Source organism: Saccostrea cucullata, unplaced genomic scaffold (assembly GCF_032062105.1).
Source record: "Saccostrea cucullata isolate Sc308-1 unplaced genomic scaffold, CSIRO_AGI_Scuc_v1 ctg1632, whole genome shotgun sequence".
NCBI lineage: Eukaryota > Metazoa > Mollusca > Bivalvia > Ostreida > Ostreidae > Saccostrea > Saccostrea cuccullata.
The window spans coordinates 106,683-120,420 of NW_026918776.1; the positions used below are offsets into that span (position 1 = coordinate 106,683).

General features: G+C 32.6%; 1 protein-coding gene across 1 annotated transcript in view; it reads right to left on the minus strand.

The window, feature by feature from the left end:
• Positions 1-1,734: 1,734 nt before the first annotated feature.
• Positions 1,735-13,738, minus strand: part of LOC134271021 (ficolin-1-like) — a 28,213-nt gene continuing 16,209 nt past the window's right edge. Inside the window, exon 5 of the mRNA XM_062753291.1 lies at positions 1,735-2,358. Coding sequence (XP_062609275.1) covers positions 2,105-2,358 — 254 coding nt within the window. The 3' untranslated portion in view covers positions 1,735-2,104. The remainder of the gene's footprint in view (positions 2,359-13,738) is intronic.

The window sequence follows — 13,738 nt, forward strand, 5'->3', positions numbered from 1 at the left end:
GCAGGAATATACCGACGTCGTAGTGACGGATCTCCTTAGCACTCATTTTGAATCTGATGATACATTAGGTTTAAGTAAAAGGAATAAATTTAGAAATAACGTTTGTACAAAGTTAAAATGATTTTAATACTTCAACTGAAAACTAGACGGTTTTGTAGCAAATAAGAAAAAAAAAGGCCGTAAAGATCATTAAAACGAAACAGGTGAGAGGTTTAAAATATGTGTGGGTGGACTGAAAATGAGTGACGTAAAGTGACGCCATAACGACGTCGAAAACATTCTTCCAGTGCGGCGATAGACAAAACCTGAAATAATGTTTATCTTAATAATTAAAAAAAGCAAGTTATTTCTAAAATCACTGATACGGAAATGAAGTTTTAGGGCAAAAATCAAATTAGAGAGGGGTACTTGAATATTAATTTTTTTGTTAACAAAATTTTCGATTTTAAAGATTTTACAGCGGTTGTGACATAACGTTTGGATCCACCTTCGTATTTTTGATGTATCACTTTGTCGGAACAAAACACAGAGACCTACAGAGTAAGACTTTGGTTTAATAAGAATAACCGTTGGTGGACAAGGGAAAACTTTCCTGTGAGATTTTAGGCTGAAATCAGCTATCCGTAACAGTTTTAACTATACCTTCTCTGTGAGTCCGTTTTTGCTCAGTCAAAATGACTCAGTTGTTTAAAATAATCTGTCATAGCTTGTCTGTAAAACGTCAACTTGTTCCTAAAGGATTTACCTGATATTAAAACATGTGGCCATTACGAGTTTTTCATTTCTGGGTATTACTAGATCCTGTGGTGAGTTCTTGAATGAAAAAATATTTCCTTCATTGAAGATTTATTACAAATCAAATTTAGAAACAGTTCATTTCTTTTTTTTCCTGATCCCGCATCTAGTATTTTCAGGGTCTGTAATTTTACCCTGCTCAGGATTTATTTTATTTTGTTTACCATATCTATGAGGCTAACCACTGTTAGTTTTCTTCATTTCTTCATCTTACTTAAAAAAACTTATATCATTAAAAAAAATTGGATTTTTAAACCCAATTCAACACAGACTTTTTACACATCACAATGTCTGAATAGCACGACATTAAATTTAAGAAATAGAACATTACTGTTTGTAATACACTAGATTATCACAATAAAGTTACAAAATATATTCTTCACAACATTGTTTTAATAAATTACACATAAAAAAGTTTTTCTTGTACTATATTTATATGGTATTGTAACTCTGATTGATTTTTGCTAAATTTGATGAATCAATGATTTTTTTTCTTTTATGCAACTTAAAATATAAAATGAAAAAGAAATAAAAAAATATTTTTAAAAATTTGAACAACATGAACACTGACTAGATATATTGAAATTGACCCCAAATAATCCTTAAAAATTTTAAATGATCATTATCAATTGAGAACATGCATTTTTGACTTTGACAAATGATAAACAAGTACAGAAATTCCTCGTTTTTTTCTAAAAATATTTTTTCTGACCAGTGAGACATAATATTAGTATTGTTTTTATTGTTGGCATCGCTTAAATGATTCAATATATGTGTCTATTTATAAAAAAACAAGAAAACCCGTTTTATTCAATAAAAACGTTTTTAAATAATTCAATTTTAAATTGCATCTAGTCTATTCTTGATTTACGAGCACAATTTTTTAATAATACGAATCATTCAAAATTCTGACATGTAAAAGGCTAAAATACTGCTAATTTTACAAAACTATGGTACAAGATACTTATTCCATATAATGTTGTTGATATTGTGCAGATGTCCTTGGTCTTAAATTCAAATTAGAAGCTGTGCTCCCTAGCAACATTTTGACCACGCCAAACCCTTATCTGCACCTAACTAACAATATTTTACTTTCATCTAAATTTCTTTAATAGGTTTCATCGAAAATCACATTTGTTTAATAAAAAAAGCGGTTACCTTCAGCACCCAGAACAATTTCGTTATTATAATTCAGGATAGATAATACATCAAATCTTGTTTTTGCGCCTGTGTATAGTTATCATCATAGTTAATAGAGCTTCAGTATACTTCCTGTGCAGCCTAACGTTAGGCCTGATCACATTCTGACTCAGGTTCTGTGTCTGATCATCAACACTGTCTTCTGTAGAGATTCCTGTATCTCCAATGGCCAGGACTTCCATACCGAATATATACCGCCAGACACACCAGCCTGTCCGTACTCTCCGTTAAGGTTTGAGTTGAAACAATTATTGTACCACCAGGCTCCGTGGTAATCAGCAGCACAATTAACACCATTCCAGGCGTCGTTGTCCTGGTCTTTGGTACTGAATTTCATACCATTGTGAACATCCAAACTGTCACCTGAAACAGAGAATAATGACAATATTTACATTTCTATATGCATTTTTTGCAAACAGGAAGACTGTTCATTTTCTCATGAACTACCTATATCTCCATTGTTACGTCATAATACCGCACTTGACATCAAAACTATAGTGCAAATGGTTTTGCTTTAAATATGACAATTGAATTGCAAAAAATTGTAGGAACTCATCAAGAAAATAATGTTTAAATAAGAAATAAAATGAATTATATTTTGAAGAATCATGAGGTATGTGAACTACAACGCTTCACGCCAGTAAATTTATAATGAAGCGCTTTTTGTAAAGCGTGGCACCTATATGTATTTTCGTCACTTTTTGTGGTTAGTAACGTCTTCGTGCCACCATCAATAAAGGAAAGGATATCTATCCTTTTATCGTAAAATGACTATTCGATCGAGCTTCTTGCTTTAAATTGTGAGACGGAAATGTTAGTGTCCCTGAAAAATAGAGATAGTTGAAACTGCTGTGCGTTTTAATCTTTCTCATGTTGCACTAGAATTGAACATAGGACATAAGATATGTTGTAAAGCACGATGATAAGATTGCAACAGTGAGTATTTTGAGTGAACAACACAAACATGTTTGACATGTATTGTTAATTTTTACAAGCAAGTGACCATTTCACCAATTCTTACGACTCTGCTAAAAATTTTCTCAACCTTGTAAGTTTAAAAGACACATTATTTTTTTCCCCTAAAATATTATTTATAATTTTTCTACGGGACAAAGAGCCATAGGAAGCAATTTCGTTAGAAGGGCGGGGAAGGGGGGTGGGGGGGGGGCACAAATACTATAAAACGAGAATATCTGATGCACTACTAATTTTAGCACCTTTGGCGCTAGAGCCCCTGAATGCTTAATTTTACCATGCGCTAACAGATTTCTAAATAGTTTCTTTCACATTCGCACATGTAAACCGGGACGCGTGATTACGTAATATCGAAAGGTCGTTGGATTTTATATACATACTAGCACTGTTCATGGTAGGATCGATCGAGATAGTTCTGTAAAATTAAAATTTTATCAAACTATTGATAGGTGTTACCCGATATTTATCAATATTATACTTTCATGTAAATTAGTTGAATCTGATTGCTCGAGAAACATTTGTTAAAAAAACACTATTAACCGCTGAATAATGAAGCCACGCCCTCCAGCGTGACAACAGTCAACATTGCTTGACGACGGATGGTATTCCAAAAAATAGCGACTGCGCAGAATTTATGCGCGCACGGTTCACTGTTATATGTATTTGTATATAACATTGAGTATAATATGATAAATATAGCATGTAGCCTCGGTTGACAATGGTTTTCTTTGGGTGAGAATTTTCATTGTTACACTCAACTACATGCAATATTTATATATTAGCACCTTCAATATTTGGCTTCTCGGCGTGTCAATCATCTATCGCCTCGAGGTACAATGCAATCAAGCATGGCGATTTAGCTTGCAGACAATACCTGTTTATGATTACCGTTTATCCAAGTAACTTTCTGTCGATGCATGCATTGTTTTAATCTGAATAAAATGCGTCCATTTCTTTTATTCAAAATAAAATTAAAATAAAATTTAACATTGTGCCACGCCCATGCGATTTCAACACCACGGTAATTTACTTATAAACGGGAGTGCTATTGTGCATTTTCCATGCTTCACTAACCAAAAAGTCAAATACGGACGTGGATAAAAAAACAATATCACATTTATTCATTTCCAATGCTTACCCACTTGAGTTTGCGCTAAAAAACGTATGCGCCAATTTTTCTGGTTTTACAGCATATATTTTCAGCTGGGGGCACTATCAACTAGGTATACCAAAAATTCCTTGATCCCCCCCCCCCCCACCTGGTTCCTACGGCCATACAAGCACGTATTTTTATGATCCCTCCCTGCTCAAAGGCCGTAAGTGCCGAGCATAGGCCTAAATTTGCAGCACTTCATTGGCAATGGTGACGTCTCCATATCAGTGAAATATTCTGGAGAGGGACGTTAAACAGTATACTATTAATCAATCAATCAAAACTTTGAACTTTTAAAACGTTATGGTGTTATAACAATTTCTTATTTTTATATTTGTTGATGGTTTAAAATTAATTTTAAAATATATATTGTGTCCATTGGTATCTTAAATCTATTGAAAATAAAAGATAACGAAAAAAGTCTGTGCTTATGCTTGAATGGCCAGGGGGCCCTGTCATGATAATGAAATATCGAGAAATCTGTAGACAAGGATGTAAGAAATGGCATATCAATTAGTATAGAAAAGGTCAGTCATTCAGCATTTGACTTAAGGTAGGATTCTTCTCACATTTCTTGTATTTTTAAAAATTAATGAAATTTTCACGGAATGAAGAGGACTATATCACTAAGTGATGGTCTCAGTGAGATTAAATTTGGCCGTTTAATATTAGAGGCAAGGTCAGGTGAAGGTCATTACCTTTTTCTTGGACATTAAGAATAAAAAAAAAATACTGTTTTCAATCATGCAATCCCTACTTGTTATTCAAAAGATTGAATGTTTTTCTTTTTGCATAAAACGATACTACCATATAGGGCCTATAAGATAGTATTAGAAAATTGACAAGGATAATTCAAATAAAATCGATATTTCCTAATCCGAATTTCCTCTACTTTTCTTAAATTTTTAGGATTTATTAGTTATTTTTATACGCTTCCTATATTTTACTTTTTCTAATTTTCATATATAGTAAAGTTGTCACATAAAGGTACAAAATGATACAAAAACTAAAAGTTTTGATCGTTTACTTAGAGAGAAATAACACTTTTTACGGATTTTTGGCTCAAATCTGTACTTAGATTTTAAGCATTTAAAAGCTAACATAGTTCTAGTATGTGTGAAAAATCTTATTTATTTGATATATTTTGAAACTTTAGTCCCTTATTAATAACTTAACTTACATTTGAAAATTTCGTCTAGTCTTTGATTGCGTTAAAATAATAACTAAATTCAATGTTCTATAATAATTTTGAGAAGCAGAAAAGAAGATATTTTCATACGCCATCATTCCGCCAATAATATCGTCCCTGCTAGTTTTTAAACGCAGTCTATCATTTCATTTTAAAGTTGTATAATTGTGATGAGGGAAGAAAAATATGGTCTTTCAAATCTCTTACATCTAAACATATAAGACATATCAACAAATGTACTTTGATTATTCCATCTAGTCAGAAATCAGAGAAGAATCATACCTTAAGGACGTTCGATCCTGATATTTTGAGCGTATTTTGGTCAGGTCCTTTATTTATAAAATTCTTAAGTTGTAACATTGAATACGAGTTCTACAGTGCAAATTAAACTACATTCAATGAAAAACCCGCGATTATAAAATTCCATTCAATTAGAATTAAGCTAGGGACTATATTTTGTGGCGGAAGGTTTTTTAGACGAAAATGATGTTTTTTTCCATTTTGAACTATAACAGCACTATTAATTTTAGATTCATATTTTTCCATCCTGGTTGCACACAAAGCTGTTTTTTGCAGTGAAATGTGTTATGCTCGTTCTGAAATATCTATTAAATTATTTCTTATGAATTCTATCAACAAACTGTGACTAATATAGTAAATATTTTCTGAAAATCCGTGAAAAAATTGACCCAGTTTTAACGTAACATTGACACTTTTATAGTAATATCTAAAACTTTACATCATATACACCTAATTTTGATGTTCTTTTCTAAATATTCAAGATAAATTTGACCTATTTGCTTAAAATCAGGAAAAGTTTAAGACTTTAAAATAATTTTCTTACTTTTTAAATTTTCAATGCCAGAAAAACCCTTTTTTTATTAGTGCAGAAAGTCAAATAATTGATTATGCGAAGCAATTTGAAACTTTTTCTTAGTCCCAATTTTCAAGTGTCTTTTTTAAACAAACTTAGAGTTCATATTGTTTCATGATTTAATTGGATAAAAATATTGGAGGGAAAACGTCAAAAATTTAATTTTTAATTAAGACACAAATTTCAGTGCAAAAAGGTCATATTAAATGTACTGTAGCTCCGAAAGAAGCTTATTGACCCCCATTATTTGATCTGAATTTTAATTAAGCTATGAATGTAGAAACTAAAGATATACTTGGCCAAAAAAGTTTAAGACTTTAAATATCAGGATCGAAGGTCGTTAAGACGATCTTTAAAATAATTTCTGTACTATCTCTTAACTCAGGGTAAAATCATTGAGTTGATAGGTAGTTCGGAAAATCTTTTTTCCAGACAAGCTTAACATATTTGTTGACTGAATAAGGTGTATAAAGAGAAAAAAATTATAGTGTTCTGGCATGAAAAGAATTTTGAGTCGGGACATTTTAGACAGTCGGTCTAGATAGGGCATCAGGACAAGTTTTTAAGGTGGCCTTAAGATAACTTGTCTATCAGGAGCTTGCTTCGTTTTTTAAATTGTACATACAGCATGCTCTTGTTTATTGAATCAACTGGAAGGCAAAATCCCCATATGCACGTGAAAAGAGTGCACGTATGGTGGTATATTAATGGTGGTATGTAATAAAAAAGAAAACAAAAATAAGTGTTAGAGTATTATAATTTGGTTGAAGTGCATTTAAGCTGGAGATTTCAAGAATACATTTGAGAATTATTAAACTGTTCTAGTCTAATCTTCCATGTAACTTATCTACATTGCTATAATTCCTAAACTGATAAGTCATTCCAAAGACTAATCATTATATTTTTTGTGTTTCCGATTCATTCGACAGAAATGTTTGGTATTTTACAAAACTCAACTCTCTCATAATTTTCATTTTAGTAGGATGTTTTAGAATTCAAAGGAAGTGTTGGAATATCAGTGTCTGTTTGTTATTTAAAATCTGAAGGTAATTCTTATTTAAAAAACCCATCTTATTAATGTCATACCATGTCCATAAGAATGCACATTCATTTCAAGATTGATATAGATAGATTTAATTAACAAGCCATGCATTATTTTTACAAATATATATGTTTAAGTTACTATTTGTGCAGTTTGACATTCGCTCATTTTTTTAACTTGAGATCTTGATAATAAGAATTCGGATTAAGAAATTTGTTTGATAAGTTCATGTGAAAATAACAGAATTTATAAATGCCTTTGCCACCGTACAAACATTTGTACAATGCTCAAATTGAATATTTTAAAATTATATAGCAAAACGATCATTTAGTAATTGATTCAGTGAAAGAATAGGGATCAATATTTTTTTTATCATTAAAAGGTACATGTAAGTATTAAAAGTTGCAGCTATTGCTGATAAAAAAAATTCATACATGTAACTAGCAGAAAAAGCAGTACATGTATTATTGTGTAGAAAGGAAAAAAAATGTTGCATTTGATTTTGTTTATATGTGTGGGATTGTGTTTCTCACTCGCATACATAATAATAAAAGGAAGATGAAAGTACATACTCTGCATTATTGAAATGTATCTATATAATCACTGCGTACATAATTGTATCTAAAAAGTTTAAGTCAATAGAGTTAGAACTGAGGTAAATGTAATCGGTTTTTAATTTACAAAAGAATAAAAGCAGAGAAAATCTGGTTGTCACGTCAATCAACGTCAATTAATGTCAAGTAGTTGCTCCGTGAATGCTATGACAGCGTTGTAAAAATCGCTGTATTTTTTTCATATAGCACATGGACCTTGATTTTTTACATAATAATAAACAAAACGTAACCGTAGCAATTTATTCAGACATAGTAATACTTCACAGTACACAACAGATTTTCCGTAAATCAATGTGTCCGCGAACTTTACTAACAACCCTCGTATATCTATTGTCAAGTTTACTCAACAAACCTGACATATATAAAAAGAAAAACAGAAAAGAACTAAGTTCACTTTATGCATAAAATAGCCCTGTCCTTATATCAATTAACTGATAACTTTCATTCTCTGTAATGAAATTTCTCTTTAATAATCTAGATATTAGAAAATATGCTTTGAGAAAATGTAATGTTATTGAATTTTGTAGAGAACAAACGTATTTCACTGCCTTCAGCAAAAAATTGAAATGTGAGCACAGCCTACGTACGATGAAATATCAAAACATATTTTTTCTATCTTAAGATTGATTGTATGTTGTTTAACGCCCCTCTCGGAAAAGTTTCACTCATATGGAGACGCCATCACTTGCCAATGGAGAGCTGCAAATGTTGTCAAATACTTAGCACTCTGGGCCATTGATCAGGGAGGGATCTTTTACGTGGCAGCACCTACCGAGGACACGGCGTCTCGGTGTATACGGTCTCATTCGAAGGACCGGTCTCCATGTCCCACAATGGAACTCGAACCCGCGGCGTAAGGATCAACCCCTTACTTTGCCATATGAGTGACTATGATCAGTGTGTAAATAATGGCCCAACAATTAGTAAAATTTCAGAAATCTTTCCAAGATATGGGGATGCCTTTGTACATTGTCACTGATAATGAAAGGAACATGTAAACAAAGTTGTTAGAGAAACCTCACAAGAACTGGACATTTCAGACGTTACTACAAAGGACAAGATAGGGTAAGACCAGTATTTGGCCCCTGATTTGGGGTGTCTTTCAGAATGATCCAACAGTTTATCCATAAAAATCTGTTGTCACTCCTGCCACAAAATGAGTGTTGGTTTTAAGAAAAAGAATATACAGTGGTCACAGTGAGGTCAGAAAATAGGTCAATTTTTGAATTTTCTCATTTTTATGCAAATTTTCATTAATTTTACAGCATATTTTCTTTCGGGAAACATAGAGCACAAACTTACCTATCTACCAAATTTATATATTTTATACACTGATATCAGATGCAGTTTATGTGTAAAAATCTCAGATAAGCAAGCTTGTACTCTGTGTTTTCCGAAGAGAAATGTATCCCAAATATGATGAAATTCCACCAGAATTGAGGAAATTCTGGAAAATGCCCTATTTTGCACCCTCTAGTGACTTCCATGTAAGCTTTGAATCAAAATTAGTACTTGTCTTAAAGTAAGTATCAATTTAACTTCTTAACTACAAACTATCACAATTTTACCAGTGTTCTCATTTTTATATTAAATAAGGGGCCAGATTCGGCTGTTACCCTATCTTGTCCTTGATCTTCTTGCTTCATCAACTTCTTTGTCAATAATTTACCTCCTTTTAGAAAAAGTTTATACATAGAAATTTCTCCCGCATCGAATCAACTGAGAGTTTTATTTTTTATTCCGTCAAAAATAATAATAAAGTAATATAGTAATAAATTGAAAAAAATTGTAATAAATAAAAGAAATTTGAAAAATTAAACTGACTTGCTTTTATAAGTCCCCCCCTGAAATAAAAAAATCTAATATAATAGGGTTAATAATTGCGTTGGAGGTGTGGAAAGTAAGAAAGGTAAATATGTATATATTGTCTTAAAGAATAGATTTAGGTATAATATTTCAACAAATAGTTCAGAGTAAGAGTGGTAGATAACCTTAATATACTATCGGTTTTGCTTTTGATGTTCTTTTAAAAAATAAAACTATGAATTTGTAGAAGTCTTCTCAACCAAAGGACGTATTGTTGTGTTATATCTTATGTGAGCACACATCGTCAATTTCTTCATTTTGCTCAACTGAGCTTTTCTGATCACATTTTGTCCGTCGTCCTTGAAAAATCTAAATAAAAAAATATATGTACTTAGAGCTTTTGTTGAAAAATGTTTTTAAAGTATAATATATAAGATAACGAACAGTAATAAACAAGATGTGATGTTCCTGGCATTGAATCTTTAACAAGCAAGAAAATTATTTTTAAGTCTTAAATGTTTGCTGAATTTAAGTAGACTGATCAAAAATATGGTTATATTTTTAAAATTGTGAAGGTGTAAGCATGTGTCAAATAGACACGTCCGGAAATTTGAAGTTTCAATAACTTTCAGAAAACATAATATATTTGTTACGACAGAGATGTGCGTTTATGGATCGACCCTCTCGAAGATAAATAATGTTAACTTGGTTTTTACTAATGAAGTTTAATTCAAAACAATAATTCGGGTATTATCGCCGCAGTGTCACAATCCGTACCAAACTTCACCGTGAAACTGTAATCAATAACAACTGTTACACAGAATTCAATATGTAAAATTTATTACAGATCGAATATGCGAAAATATATACATGTATAAAATAAACATATTTACCTCCTTGTGCCTTATTTTCGCAATGTGTAAGGGCTTTTCTCACCATCTGCTTGCCTCCATGAGAATAACGCAAATCATATAAATTACCTCACTGTACAAAAGAGTTCAAACTACAGTAGTATGTGTGGGTGTAACATGGCTCCCCGAATAAGTGAATTACTCATTTTAACATACACACGTTTATTTAACTACTACAATGTTTATGAGGAATTATTCAAGTAGGTTACTATGATTACTCCTTGGTGGGGTCTTCCCCGTTCTCGTTCTCCAGCAACAAGACTAATTATGAACAGGTCTCTCCAGTGTTGAAAGCTGATCGTTCCTCTTGCCGTTCGTATCCAAACTGCTATCTCCAATTCATTAGCCAAGTATTTACAGCGGCGCCATCTCTTACGGCAATATGCAAATCAGGCTTCTGGAACTCACCAGGTGGTAGGAAGACAACCTTAAATTCATGGTTTGAAGATGGTGCGGTTTGATCTGATGAAGGCGAATGGATCATGCAAGTTCGAAATGGTAAGTGGGCGACTGTTGACAATAGCTATAGTCTCGCAGAAAAATGTTCTAAGAGCTTCATCGTCTTACTGCGCACCAAAGTCCTGTAAGAGGGATAGCACATTGCGCACAGTCCTGACCTGATTTTCCAAAATTCCGCCCATATGACTTGCTGATGGAACGTTCATTTTGAAATGGATGTAATCAAATCCGTCAGCTATGAGAAGCCGCTTCAAACGACTATTGTCTAATTCTTCCAAAGATAGAAATCTGCGAAAAGCGTTGATAAATGAACTAGTATCAAGAAAATTTACAGTCTCTAAATGCATGGCTCTCATAGACGTACATATAAAGAGAACTCCATATCTCTTTAATTCTCTTTTCCCTGATGTGAAATAGTCCAAAAAATTCTACACCCCTGTATGTAAAGAGTGCCTCTGCTGCAAGTCTGCAGGTAGGTCGCTCATTTTCTGATCCTGTGTTTAATTGCGACGTTTACGACATTTCACACATCGCGAAATGACACTGTATACAGCAGAAGCGCAGCCAATAATCCAATATCTACATGTATTTGATCTAATCTCATTCCTGGTGATACTTCGTCCTTGGTGTCTGCTGTGTTCATGAAAGTGTCAGTGTGAACACTGACCACACCCGATAGCACTCGCAACTGAGAAATGATGTAGCTCCGCTACAACAACATCTCCAATGTTCTCAGGTTTCAAACATATCTCGATTTCAAAGCAACCACATTCCTGGAGATCTCCATCTAGGTCTCGAGCTTTCTGGAAGAGGTTTATCCCAATCTGTTTGGTTTTTACACATTATCTGCTTCCCAACCAGGACGAAAGATGCTGTGAATCCAAGTGGGTCAAATAAGGAAGTACACCTCGTCTAGTAAGACGGCGATTCTTCATGAGCATGTGAATACACCACTGTACAGTATACCTAGAGTTATTTTCGCAATATGTGAGAGCTTTCTCGCACCATGTACTTGCCGCAATAAACATAAGAATATAACATCATATAAATTACATTATTGTATTATTGAGTTCCAACTACGGTAGCATGTGCGGGCGTAACAATTATTTCGAAAGAGACACTATAGGAACATATAAGTTATGAAATTATACAGAAATTCTGAGTAAATCTTAGCATTTTTAAATGAAAATTTCTATACTTCATTAGTAAAGTTTTAAAATAAAATGCAAAATTCTGAAACAAATCTATCCTATTCTTTTCTTCTTTTCATCTCCTGAGAAAATATCATTTATAAATTCATAGAAGTCAAGTCTGCGTTAATATTTCTCATCTTTCGAGCAGGATCAAAGGTTTCTGGGTAAAAGTACTAAATACATTATTTTAGTATATGATTGAATAATTTCCATCTCTTTGACTGGCTGAAATTCAACTATGTTAGAAAAATACTACGTTGTATTGACCTGCACGTGACGTTCCAGGTCAATACAAGGATTTATTTCCTCCACATTGATCTAAAAATAGATCGGGATATTCCTAATTGAAACAAATTGTTTTGGAAAGCTATTTAAACAACGTTGACTACTTTTCATGTGAAGGAAACATAAGCGAATATATATTTTCGGTGAGGGTGGTAAGAGGGGATGCAGGGACACTCCCCCAACACTTTTTACTGAACAACAATTTTTACTTTTAGGCAGTCATTTTCCCTGTCACATAATACTCCTTCCTTTGAAAATCTATCCTATAAAAAGACGGACATTAAATTTTTTCATAGCAACTAAAATTGATAAAAAAAAAACAACTTCAAATTGATACGACTGGTAAGGTTGATTAACATTTTAATTCTGCTTTTCTCCTAATTGTATTTGAATAGGATTTAATTAAATGCACACAAGTAATGGGCTTTATCATTTTATTAGTGAATCATATAATAAAACAATTATTGCTGTTTTTTCGGTCAATAAAATGATAAGTACAATATTCACATCGCACTCCGGGCTCGGTGAATAATGTACTCCTCAGATGGCTAAATCATTGTATTGACCTCAAAACACAGCAATAATTGTATAATATATTTGTGATATAACTTGAAACTAACGCGTTATAATGCAAACAATTTTGCGATATACGCGAAAGTTACGCATATTGAAAGTTTCGAGTTATAACGCAAAGAATAGATATTTTTTAAAACGAAGAAAAATAAGCGTGTGGGCTTTATTTGTTAAAAGAAATAAAAAAAAATTATCACTAATAATTAAAAAGGGAAAAACGAAGCTACTAGTGTGAATTTTTAGTACATTAAATACTTTGAATGTATCTTGTTTTAATACAACAGTAGTGATTTTGTTTTAGCTTTGTTATAGTTTTGTTAACGCCACCAATCGCAAAACAGATATTGGTACACAATTTGAGCTGATCAATTTTTGTGTCCATGAAATGGAACAGCAAAGACAAATTGATTGTACTGTTATTATTTCTTTTTACAAATTAAATCATCCCTTTATCTTCATGAGACGTTTGATGACCTCTCAATTGCAAGTATATTTGTAGGACTCCAAAGTGCGATGGGACACAAAAGTCCGATGGTCACGCCAAAGTCCGATGGTCTGCGCCAAACCCCGATGGTTTCACACGCCAAGGTCCCATGGTGCAGAAAACAATTAACTTTTACGATGTAATAGTACTACCACGCAAAAATTAGATGCCGCAACATGCAAAAG